This window comes from Phaethon aethereus, assembly GCF_964289735.1.
Source record: "Phaethon aethereus genome assembly, chromosome: 19".
Lineage (NCBI taxonomy): Eukaryota > Metazoa > Chordata > Aves > Phaethontiformes > Phaethontidae > Phaethon > Phaethon aethereus.
In genome coordinates this window covers 6,227,257-6,239,576 of record NC_138595.1, presented here as the reverse complement: position 1 = coordinate 6,239,576, position 12,320 = coordinate 6,227,257, and the positions used below count along the sequence as shown (strand labels likewise).

The following is a 12,320-nucleotide window of genomic DNA, read 5'->3' as shown; positions in this document are numbered from 1 at the left end:
GTTTTGGTTCCTGTTTTTAAATCCTCTTTCTAAAATTTGATTTGCAATAGAGTATAGCATTAAAGCCTGAATCTTGGGGATGGGGAAAAAAAAAAAGTGGTAAGACTTGATGAGTGTGAATAAGCCTGGCAGTCTTGAGACTGCAGGAAGAGAAAACCCAGCTCCAGCTGGGGAAAAGGCTGGTAGACCAGGGCAGTGTGTTCAGCAGGAAAGTCATGTGGCATGTGTCCATCTGCTGCAAATACAGTTTAATGCCAAAGTCTGGGTTTGGATCACTGCAAGTGAAGAACATTTGTTACCAACCTCAGGCTGTACTCACCACTGTTAGATGGCCATTCTTGGCTTTGGCTATAAGCAGTTCTGATCCTGATATAAAGTCAATGATGCCTTCTTTGCCTTGCCCAACTGTAAATTTTATGCTGCAAAGAGACAAGAGGTAAGAACAGATTTGATGAGTATTTGTGTCTTCTCCACTAGCATAGTTTTACCCTTGTGTAAGTGGCTGCTTTGTATTGATGCTTAGCTGTGACAGAGCTGCTTGTTTGAGGAAAGGGAGCCTTAGTCTAGTTAAGATCGATTTGGTACATTTTGATGTCATGTAGGTGTGTTTCTGTAGCCCTTTAATGCTGAAACAGCTCTCTTCAGAACCAACACAAGTAAACCAAGGCAGCTCCTGAGAGGGGCTTGGCTTCACTCACCTGCCCTGATTGATGTTGACATGATTGACTTTGTCTGCCTGCATGGCTGTTTTTGTTAGTGTCTCGATCACATGGTCGCTTTGAAGTACAACATCTCCCTGGGAGGCAAAAGAGATGATGGTTTATGATGATGGCTTTACAGTGCCAGTATACCAAAATTGCCATTATGCTGTAATTAACAGGGCCAGGACTAGCTCCATAGGTTAGCACGGAAGAACGCTCCTCCAAGAGGATCAAGCTTGGTGGAGATCTCTGGGTGTACCTACAGCAGTTAATGAATTTACAAGGTATCAATAATGGGGGCAAGGGACAGCACCAGTCCTGCTGGTGAGCAAGTCACTGGTGAATCCCATCTGTGAGCACAAATAAATGTAACTAAAATGCTGCTGAGAGCTGGCCCAAAGTCAGTCACAGATGGGGGCTGCTCACCCCTACATGGCACCATGTGTGTTCCACTCCCACCCTCCAGTTGGATCTTCTGCTCTTTGTGCCTTTAAAACTCCAGAGGTGATTGGAGAAATGATGGAGGAGTCCCACTACCTTCTGTTTGTTATCCTCGCAGTGCACGTGCAGCACAAACAAGTTGTCGCTCAGGCTGCTGACGGAGATGCCTGCAATAGAGAATGGCCATTTGACACCCAAGACAACTCTGCTGGGATTCTTGCATGTGTTTCAGAACCTCGCCCAGGAACGTGGCAACTGTTGTTCTCACGCCAAGACACCCGACAGCTGAGAAGTTGCATAGACGCACTGCGCTAACATGCCAGCAAAGAGGCTGAACGGGCTGCAAGGTGACAGACAATCGGCTTGTAACTGTGCTCTTTAAGGTGGAAAAGAAACTTTCAGATGCCTCTGTCCATCAGAAGTAGGAAGAATGCCTGTTTACAAACTGTCATGGCCCTCGAAAAAGAGCTACTTGGCCAGTTAAGGGACCTATGACCAAAATTTTACTTTTCAGCACCCACTGGACAGATACTTCATTCTAGCCCTGTAGGTGGACAAGTGGTGACATTACTGGGGCACTAAGAAGGAGAGGGACAACTGGAACGGTGCAGTCACTGTTGTCTTCCCCCCACTGCCAACACTGGGTAAGAAAGGCCAGAGCTGCTGCAGGAGCTTGGCTCCAGAAAGTTGTTATTGCTGGGAACTCCTTGCCTTGCCGCTGTGCTTGCTGGTACACTGAGCATTGCAGATCCGGAGCTGCTGCAGGTTCTTGTTGTGCTGCGCTGTGACTGACTCAGGCTCTGAATTCCACAGCCCAGTGTGACCATAGAGTGAGAAAGAGGCTTAGCCTCTGCCAGGAGTTGCTCATGGTTGATAAATGAAAAAAAAATCCTCTCCCTGGGGCATGGGGGTAGGGATTAGGTAAGGAGCACTGTGCTGTGTTTCAGGAGTGTCTGTTTCTTCAGAGTTTATTTTTGGACTTTGTATCTAGTGTCAAGATATTAAACAAACTGGATTAGCTGTTTAGATTGAGCTAGCCTGACCCTAGCGGAGATAAACATATGTCTCTGCTGTAATAGCATCTTATGGGAATCTCAGAACCCCGAATTAGTGTTCCCTTTGGAAACTGCTTCAAAGGGTGACGGTTACAAATACAGTAGATGTCAGCCTGATGCAACTATTGAAATGAGTAGCACCAAAAGTGGCTGTAAAGAGGAACTGTAGCTGAGCTGGAGCTGTGAGGTGAGAGGTTTCAGACAAAGCCAAGTAATGACTACGCTGCCCCAGATTCAGCACTGTTTTCTCTGTCTGACCAAGTTCCCCCTCTAAAAGTATCAAGTCGGTGTCAAGTACGTAGAGGGCTGAAAGCTGGAGCAGTGTCCCAAGCCACTGCTATGTAATAATGGCACAACTGCCCTGCAGTAGAGATGGGCAATTGGGAAATGATTTAGGATGGAGCTTGGGGGAGATGAATTGAATAATTTTTGTGACATTTTATGGAGTTAATTTTAGGAAAAGTCCATTTCAAGATATTGCAGACTTAAAATGCTTGTCAGTATCAGATAATTCCATTCTTTGTCCAGGACAAAGACAAATTGGTTATTATTACTTATGTAACTGTAGCCAAGGTGAAATCTGACTTCAGTCAAGTGAGCCAAACCCCACTTTATGTTACCACTCTTACCAGTCAGATTGGCATAGTCGATTCGTTGTTTGATTTTGGATTCCTCAACTATGACGACTGCGTTCTGGGTAAGAAGCAGCTGCCGTGCTCTTGCTTTGTATCCTTTCCGGTCATACTTGATCACAGGAACTGCATACTGAAATAAGTGTTAACAGGGCTAAAAATGCAATTTGTTTAATTGTCAGCTACCTTCCCTCTAGCCTAGAGAGCTTGCAGGTGGTAAACTGAGAACGGAGACCATCCTTTTGAGTCCTCAGTTCTGCCACAGACTTCCTTGCTGCCCTAGAGGAGTTCTGAACAGTAACTTGATGACCAGGGCTGTCTGACTGTGGGCTTGAAAAATCCAGGTTTAGTTTCAGCCTGTGTAGGTTTCTTCATCGTTCCTTTCCTCTCCAGCCATGCCAGCTGCAACCCCTTTGATTCTTGACTGACATAAGCTTGCCATAATCTCTGGCAACAGTTTCCGAGCCGTGAGCTCTTCCCATAGACTATCTCTTAAGGTATTACAAGCTTAGTGTAATGTAAAATTCTCGGTATATTTTCTTCAGAAATCTAATCTTCTGATATTCTGCTGAATAACTCCAGAAGCTTGACAAAAGTATTAGGACACATATCTCACCTTAATTGCTTCACTTTCTAAAGCCTGAAGGACTTTAGCATTTATCTCTTCGTTACCTGTATTAAAACCAAAGAGGTGAGGTCAGAAAGAGAAATTTCTAGCAAGAAAAGAGTAGATTAACTTCCTACTTCCTGTTGAAGTTTCACACCTACTCACCCAGTCGAGTGTTGATGAAGAGTCTAGGAACACTCTGAGGGTAATTGTCTTTTTTACCTTTAAAAATCTCACTGGCAATTACTTTTTGTTCCAACTGCAAGGAAGAGAGATGTGTTCTTGTTTAGTACAAAATGTCTCCTTAAATAAAAAGATCAATTTATGTTAAAAGAGATACTATCTTTTTAGTATTTTAGCAGTCACCATCTAGTTCTGACTTCCTAAATCATACTAGTCATGAAGTTACAGAAAATATTCCACACATTAAATTTTCAACAGCTACCCAACCTTTAGCATAGAAATTTCCTTTATTTTCTTCCTTTTTCCCCTTTTCTTTCATCTCAAAAGTATGCATCATATTTCTGGTTTGAATTTATCTGGACATGACATCCAGTCTCTGGATTTTGAAAATGCCCGTGTTTTAAAAGTCTCAGAATCCTCCCACTGCAGTGAGGGAGAACCTCTTCCTCCTTAAGCTTCAACAGTTTCTGCTCCTGCTCCACCCCATATGGCTTTTTTCATGTTTCAGAGTATTTATTTTCCGTCCCACCCCAAGACCTTTCAGCTAGTCACCATCTTTACTTGGAGTACTGATAAAAAACTTGTCTGTGTAACACCGTGTAACACACTGATTACGGCGCTCTGATCTACTCTGTATTCTCTACCTTATCCTCTGACAAATAGTACAATTCCATTAGCTACCCCATCGCCCTGGGAGTTCCTGTTTAAGTGATTAGTCACCGTAACGAGCGGCCGTATTGCAGGGCACAGACACCCCGCACTGTAAATAGGACCTGTGCTCTGAGCTCCCCACTGGTGCTCCTTCAGAGTCAGAACAAAACCAGGGAGTGAGGAAACGGGAAAGTGCCTTTGCTTTACTCGGGGCAAATGTGCGTTAGGGCTGCTATTACAGTGTAAAGTACCTGAGGTGATGTACAGGTAAAAATGTGGGTAAAAGATACTCATTATCAGCGAGTCTGGTTTACTGGGGAAAAGCAAGTGTTCTGCTGAGTTTCCACCTCCAGCTCAGTAACGGCTGGTATTAATCCTGTGTCCTTAATCACAGGCTCAGCCCCTGACTAATCTGCAGCATTTCATTACATGTACTTAATACTTCTCAGGCCTTTATAAGTGGTATGATACACTATGCAGTGCAAAAAAAAAGCCTGAAGACAACTATTACTCTCCTCTCATAGCTGTATCCATTAAACAGCTTAGATGTAACTTTTCCTATGATGTCCCTTCATTACTGAGCTTTTATAAATATACAAGAAATTCCATCCCCCTACCTTTCCATGACTAAGATGAATCAAATTTCAGTGGTGTTTTTGTTCTTTTTAGCTAGAACTGCAGCTGTTACTGTTCACGTAACTTCTCTGGAAAATGCCTCAAAGTTTTGTGTCTGCAGAATTCTTGTTCTCTACTTTATGGTACAACCAGAATATAATGTGGCTTGTTACATTTTTTTATCTTCCATGGGAGGAACAACAGGGCCTTACAGTATAGAAATTAGGCATGGCTATATAATGCTGTTTATATAGTATGTATAGCACTATGTATATAATGATTTTTTACTTTATTTTATGCACATTCTAGTCTTTTAGGTTTTTGTCTGTAACCTAAAAAAAAAAAAAAATCACAATATTCTTGTGGAACTGTTAACCAACCACTGAAGAATGCAGTGATTCAAGAGTTCTCCCATCTTCTGCTTCTGTGCCTCCCTCTACAGTAGTACCCTTGTCCCTCCCAGCCGCTCCCCTCCTTCATTTCTTACAACCAATAATGCTGAGAACCCCCTCCTGATCTTGGCACCATCAGCGTACTTTGTGAAATAAGTTGTCTCTTACCTGCTGCTTCCACTCTGGGCTGATTCTCTTGCAGTAGGTCCAGACCATGTTCTGCATACATAGCTGTCGCAGGAGCTGGGATGCCTGTAGGAGAAATCGCACGGTAAATAAGAATAGGTCAAAATTATTGCAAACCAATTCAAACAGCGACTGCAGAAAATGCACTGCCAAATCTAAATACTCTTTCATTACTGAGAGTTCCTTTTTAAATTAAATAATGCAAGGTTTGTTTTCCCCGTCTCTAAGAGTTTGCCCTGCAACATGCTCCAACTGCTTTAGAATGGAGGAGGACTACCAGGAGCACTCCGTGTTACACAGCTGTGCCACTCCTCGCTTCCAGCTGTACCTGCAATCCAAACAAACAAGGACCTTTGGATAACTGGGACTTGCTGCACTATTTTGTTCTGATCAGATAAAAAACCAGTTCTGCCAGATGCAGAATAATAATGGCAACAGAGGAAGTTTAATATGTTCTTCACAAGCAACCACATTGTCATGGCAGCCAGTTTAACTGTCCAGGGGGAACTTAATTTGCTCAGAGAGAAAAAGGGGAGGAAAATTCAGAAATGGATGAGAAAACCCTTAGAAAATGGTGTTGCAACAGCACCGGGCTCTCAAGAACTCTTAATAATTTTACAGATATGCTATAATTACACCCATGTGATGATGTCTGGATTAATTCTGCTAGTCAGAGATGCTAACGCAGTGTGGAACCTGAACCAGAACCTGGTTCTTTCTTGCTCTGATAGCAGGAGGCTCCCCGCAGGCCGGTGGTGGCCCATGGTCTTTGATACTGCCGTTAGTCTCCTCCACCCTGCGTGTCATTCGCCTGATGCTAGTGCAGTTGTGCCTACCTCACAGAGCGACGGAGGAGGAGTTGGCCACGATTTGTCCAAAACATTTTTTGGTAAATTACGCTTGAGGTTCATCAGGAAGGAGAAGCGGATGTAATCAAGGAAATACTCATTCTCTGGGCAGCGAGGGTGGTTCCGGTAAATAAAACCTTTAATGAACCTGCGGAAGAAGAAAATTTTATTAGAAAATTAGAGAAGTGATCAAAATTAGTGATATTTAGAGGTCTCTTCAAATCCAACCATTTTCTGGGCTTTATTTAATAGCTGTAATTTTTAAAAAAAACCTCTGATACTGTAATGACAAGAAAGTTTATTATCATGATCTTATTGTTAAGAAATAAGTACCCATTTGATGGCTTGTGTTATTCTTTACGCACCTTCTGATAGTCTCTACTGCCCACTTCTTCTTGGCAGCTTTTCGGCGTCCCAAGGTTCCCCGCCACCAGGACTGGATAGCTATTGCTAAAAACAACATGAAGATTTTGCACTAGGTGAGCTCCTTCCTACCAATACTGACTCCACACACAACGGGCAACAAAGAGTGCTTAAGAAAGCCCGCTCTAAGTAAACAGCCTTCAACATGGCATGTGGGAAAGAATATAATTTAAGTTCTTAATAACATGACACAATGGATAAATGTCAATAAAAAGCACCAGCAGACGAAAACTGCTGCGTGAACATGAATTAAGTCTGCTTCTCTCGCTCCGAGTCTCACAGACTAATGGTGGAAGGACTGGGTACTACACCGTCTTCCGTTCTACTTCCCGCAAGGCTTTGGGAATGTTCCTTCTTGCCCATCAAACTCAAGTCGCATCTGACAAAAGTGGCCACTTCAAACCATGCAATTACACAGCACCAAGGAAGCTGCAGCTTCCTCTCTCTCGTACCTGAGTGCTTCATGTGCAGGAATTTCTTTCGACGGTAGAAACCTCGCCATGTGGCCTGCATTTTTGTTGCTGAAATTGCAAGAAAAACAGCAATTTGAAATTGTGACCAAGCAGATTTTGGTAGAAAAAGGTTCAACTTTTCAAACAAAAATCCCTCCCTGAACAAACAGAAAAAAAAATTTAAAAAATCAGAAAACAGACAGCTAACTGTCCATGAAGCTACTGCAGTGTCTGACTCACCCAGACTCTGCTTCCTCACTTCCAGAGCATCTTCTGTTGCAAACAAGGTCTTGGGAAAGCGGATAAAAATCTTTGTTCTAGGGATAGAAATGCAGGATTATGTTTAACATGCCGGAGAAATTTGCTTCCTGCCCTTCGCAGCCCCTTTGGGATCTCTAATGTTTTCCTCACCCATTACAGAGAGAAGCCTTACTTAAAAGCAATGGCACGGACATCCAATGATTCATAATCTCAAATCAAGAAAATAGAAGAACTAACCGTCCCATTTTGTATTCTTCCTGTTTGTAGCCAAGATGCTTCACCAGCACAGCCACCCCATCATGGGGCCGGCCGTCCCATGTAGGCCATGTTTCTGGACAAAGTGATTTGTACCTGTGAATTAACAGCAGGAGAAATCTTAGGGAGAGAAGTCCAGTCCGTACAGGGCAATGGGAAGGGAGAGAGGCCGTGCTTCTCGTTCCCTCAAGAAAATAAGTCTTTTGGGTGTACGGGCTGCCTCTTTGGCTGCCTCTGCTGTTTGGAACAGCTCCCCAGCCTCAAGAGCTGTGGGACCCAGAGCAGGGGGAAGGAGCAGCAGGGAGAGGGAAGTCCAAGGTAATCCTACCTTTGCAGGAAAACTTCGTATTTTCGTCGATAAGCAAACCCAGCTCTACGCACTCTGAGGTTCTCCATCAACCCTAGGTATTTCACTTGATGTCGGATTAGAACTTCATCAAATCGATCTTGAGAGAGGAGGAAAATAGAGAAATGTGATTCATATATAGCTGTCCCTTCATCTAGAGAAGGGAGTGTCAGTTCTTGGTTATAGCTTATGCAGTTATCTTTAACCTCTAACCCACCCTCACGGTGCAAGTCCCACACAGCTTGCTTTGTGTCTCCTGTCTTCCCCCGTGCCCTTTAATACACATTTATATTTAGTTCCAAAAAGAAGTTCTCCTTTAGGATGTTCTATGCAGACAGGAGGAAGAAATGAGGGAGAATAAAGGCCGTTAAAAGGAAGTTACGAAGGTTAATAATTCTTCACTTTAAACAGGACCCTACTCCACCCAAGCCCAGTGCTCCCATTCTGATTCCTGGCTGATGGTACTGCCACCACCTCCTTACAAGAAACTCTGGCACAGACCCAAAATGAAAAAATCTTGCAGGACTTCGTCATTTGATCTCCCTTCCGTGCCCCACTGAACTGGGATCTAGTGGCCTATATATAGCTGTCATAGAAAAGAGGAAGAGTCACCAGGGTCATACCAGCCTGTTTAGCATCGTTAGGTTTAATGCAGCGGATGTAGGAGGGTTCTTTGGACATCAGAATTTCCATGAGTTTGGAGAGGCTGTTTTTAAACTGAGTTGCTGCCTAGGAGAAAAGAAAGAAAACTGTACGAAGCGATGACTTACAGCTAGTACTTGTGACTGCAGAACAAACCTCAGTCTCCCAGCTTTAAATGTAGGAGGCTTGAGTTCCAATTACCGTGTTAGACAGGACATATCTTTTAAAAAGAGGAAATAGCCACACTTCCATCCAGCTCTTGTGTTCTTACCGTTTCGGGTCTCTTTTTGTCTGTCAGTTCCGTCCTGTCAAAACACTGATTTATGATAGGATTCTCAGAGTTGCACATGGTCTGCAGAGAGAAACATTTTCAGAGATAAAGTACAAAGTATTCTTCAGAGAACTGTCAAAGAAACACGGGCCAAAACTGTTCGTTTGGGTTTTTTTGTTTTGTTTTGCTTTTTAATAATAAAATAAACTTTGGGCACCTCAATTTGTCTTTTCATAGTGCAGCCCTACGGACACGCATTCTCCAAGTAGAGTCTAGAAGAATCCTTTCCCTCAGGTGCTACCCCATTTTAAACCCGACTGCTCATTCTGCTGAGTATTGGAAGCGTCCTCTATCCACACTCACCTCCTTTAGGTTCCGAAAGAGAAGGTCATTGTTTTTATCTAGAAAACCTGGAAGAAAAAGAAACCGCTCAGGCTGCCACCGCTGTTCCACAGGAACTTCACAACAAGGCAGGAATTGGAGATGGGAAATTAATCTGGTTAATCAAATGATGTGTAGAAGTATTCTATGCCCAGTTTTTTCTTTACTGTGTAGTGAAGCTGTTTTAATTCAAAGGGCAGAGGATGGGAGGAGGAGAAAAGAGTGGAGAAAAGAGTGAGACACAGCAGAGATGATGCACACGCTTACCTGCAACGCTGTAGGTGACCTCTCCAGCATAGTGCAAAAGCCGAAACTCCTCCCGCCCCAGTGACTTGCGAGTCTTCTGGTCAGCAAGCTTGTGCCTGGTGAGAAAGTGAAGAAACTTCATGAGAAACATTTGTTTCATGGCGGGGGATTCACTTCAAAAAGCACTATGGCATCTGATCCCACAGTGCGGCTACATCAACATAGAAGGGGGGGAATAAATCCGACTGGCTGATTTTCAAGACCAAAAGTAAATAGTTATCAACCAGCAAATCATAAAAATGTCTTAAAATGTATTTATGTTTATTTCGAATGGATGAACTTTCAGCTTCCTGGCAAGGTTGCAAAGTGGCTCTGTGTGCACATGAAATTAGAGTAGAGGCAGCAGGCAAGAGGGCAGTGGAGATGCTGGCAGCAGGCTGGCATACTCATGAGACGCTGTACAGATCCTAATCTGAGCATAAGCAGAACAGTCGGTAAGAATAAAAAGACATTCGGAGCTCCAAAACTGAAGTAAACAATCTGAAAGGTAAAACACGGAATTCACAGCCATTAAAGCAGAGTGGCTGCAATGTGGATAGGTTACCAACGTCAAAGGAAGGACATCAGCATGGTCTCAGAAGCAGGTGCCCGCAAAGGTGCGTTAGTGTAATACAAACCTCTCAATTTCAAAAGCACTAACACTACTTAAACCATTCTAGTGCATATACACCTCTGAACAGTGCTTTCACCAGTAAAATTCTGCTCCATGTTATTCGTAGGCCTGACTTGTGTCATCGGTCATCTTCCCCCAGGAAGCCATCAACACTGGGGAATGATCTGGCCTAATACTCCATACCAGAGAGTCTGTCACACCTGAAGTATTGGGCCAGATCTCAGAAGAGCCAAGAAGCTGCAAGCCTCCAAATTCCTTGGACATACTAGCAGTTCGATGCCAGGAAGAGACTGGTGAAGAGGCAAGCCAGTAACAAGAGTTTTGTTGCTCCTATTGTATTCTGAAGTGTAGTCTTGAGAAGAGCAAGGCAGTTAGTCTTGGCAACTTACTCTGTATTATCTTAACTCACAATCTAATCTCTTTGCAAAAGAAAACACAATCACCATTTATGTGGGACCCAGTTATACACATGATGAGTTTTAATGTTATTGAGGCATAATTAAAGCTCTAGCACACACTTGGATCCTACCAGTATAACTGCTCTCAGCTATGTGAACACTCACGTGAGAAAGTGAGGGTGGTTCTTCACAGTTTCCTCCAATTTCTCCAAGAATGTTGTATCTGTGGCATCCCCAGGTCTCAGACACTCTTCATCCTACAAACACACGCAGTCTAGTATTGATTTCTTGCTACGCTTGTCAGCGCACCGGCCAGCTCTAACTCTGTCTGACTGAAACGCTGCCCCAGTTTGACCCTTTGGCCTTTTAACAGGTAGGCCAGCTCTTAGCTCAACAAATGAAGAACTGCTGAGCTGAAAAGGAGAACACTTTCCTGCTGCCGGACTGCCTGGATTGGAAGCTTCTTTCCTGAGAGCAGATGGGAGGTGATAGAGTATGACTTTAACGGTGTCACTCTTCCCACCTGCCCAAATCATCCTCAGATAAGCTTAGACCTTTCTCCCCTCTGTGTTCTTTCCCTTGTTTTCCACTACGCTGCCTCAAATTCTTGATTTTAAAAGCTGTTGTCTACTCACCAGAATAGAAATGATGCCTTTGAATTTCTCTTCCACCAAATCACAAATTATTTTGTTGTTGAAATACTGAACTGGCTCCCACTACAAAGAGAGGAAATCACACTTGGGTGAAAACAATTCTAGACTGGAAAAAAAACATGAAAACTTCAGAACATTTCAGACAGCACCTAATTTAAATAATCTTTCTGTCAAATTTGAATCAAAGCTTTTTCACTCAAATTTGTTTTCCTTACATTCCTTTTAAAAGGCAGGGTTTTTCAACAAAGTAAAAGATTGGAATGGCATTACTCACTTCTAGCTGTATCACACAGTGTTACCAAAGTGTTTCAAAAAGAAAGGAAAAAGGAAAGTTCTTTAATTCATTTACTTGGCAGACCATTATTAGCAGCTCCTTTCTAATCTGTCCTCTGGCCTGCAAGAGGTGCTACAAGGGAGACAGTGGAAGCGATGATATCGGCTCTTACCGCTATGCCTTCTGACTCGTATTCTTCTTGCTCCGACTTCAATGTCAGCTCTATGAAGAGCTGCTGCAATTTTTCATTACAATAGTTAATACAAAATTGCTCAAAGCTGCAAACAAAAATCAGAAAAATAATCACTAACACTGTACCACAAGTAAAAGAAGTTATTTTGCTGCAGTGGGCGGCAGCATGAATACGTATCTGTAAATCAAGAGAAATAGATTTTGTGAAATGTTTGTTTACTGAATGTATTAGTTTAGTAAGTTTATTATGTAGTGGATCTCATGAAAGAGTTCCAGAAGGAGGGATGGAACACAAAAACTTTTAAAAAGGGCCCAATAATACTGCAAATTTGAGAGTCTCCGGTCCTTGCTATCTGCTAGAGTCAGGTTCCAGACTCTGACATGGTCCCATGCACCGTTTTATAGCTGTTTTTCCCCATTCACACCACCATGGAGAGATGCCAGAACAACAGCCACCACTGTGCCAGAGGGCTGGACACAGGCATGGTTCAGGGTAACACATGAATACCCCCCCAAAAGGCAACACTCTCTTTAAAATACCA

At 43.1% G+C, this 12,320-nt stretch overlaps 1 protein-coding gene across 1 annotated transcript in view; it reads right to left on the bottom strand.

Moving 5' to 3' along the window:
* The window catches only part of MYO1C (myosin IC), a gene marked incomplete at its 3' end in the record, with an annotated part of 58,380 nt that overhangs the window by 755 nt on the left and 45,305 nt on the right, over nt 1-12,320 (bottom strand). The window contains exons 12-31 of the mRNA XM_082008639.1: nt 11,759-11,864; nt 11,295-11,375; nt 10,825-10,916; nt 9,610-9,704; nt 9,325-9,371; nt 8,962-9,042; nt 8,672-8,777; nt 8,031-8,148; nt 7,685-7,798; nt 7,427-7,503; nt 7,187-7,255; nt 6,677-6,761; nt 6,300-6,459; nt 5,446-5,529; nt 3,602-3,695; nt 3,446-3,501; nt 2,827-2,962; nt 1,239-1,309; nt 699-796; nt 320-419 (exon numbers count right to left, since the gene is read on the bottom strand). Of these exons, the coding sequence (XP_081864765.1) occupies nt 320-419; nt 699-796; nt 1,239-1,309; nt 2,827-2,962; nt 3,446-3,501; nt 3,602-3,695; nt 5,446-5,529; nt 6,300-6,459; nt 6,677-6,761; nt 7,187-7,255; nt 7,427-7,503; nt 7,685-7,798; nt 8,031-8,148; nt 8,672-8,777; nt 8,962-9,042; nt 9,325-9,371; nt 9,610-9,704; nt 10,825-10,916; nt 11,295-11,375; nt 11,759-11,864 (1,870 nt within the window). The remainder of the gene's footprint in view (nt 1-319; nt 420-698; nt 797-1,238; nt 1,310-2,826; nt 2,963-3,445; nt 3,502-3,601; nt 3,696-5,445; nt 5,530-6,299; nt 6,460-6,676; nt 6,762-7,186; nt 7,256-7,426; nt 7,504-7,684; nt 7,799-8,030; nt 8,149-8,671; nt 8,778-8,961; nt 9,043-9,324; nt 9,372-9,609; nt 9,705-10,824; nt 10,917-11,294; nt 11,376-11,758; nt 11,865-12,320) is intronic.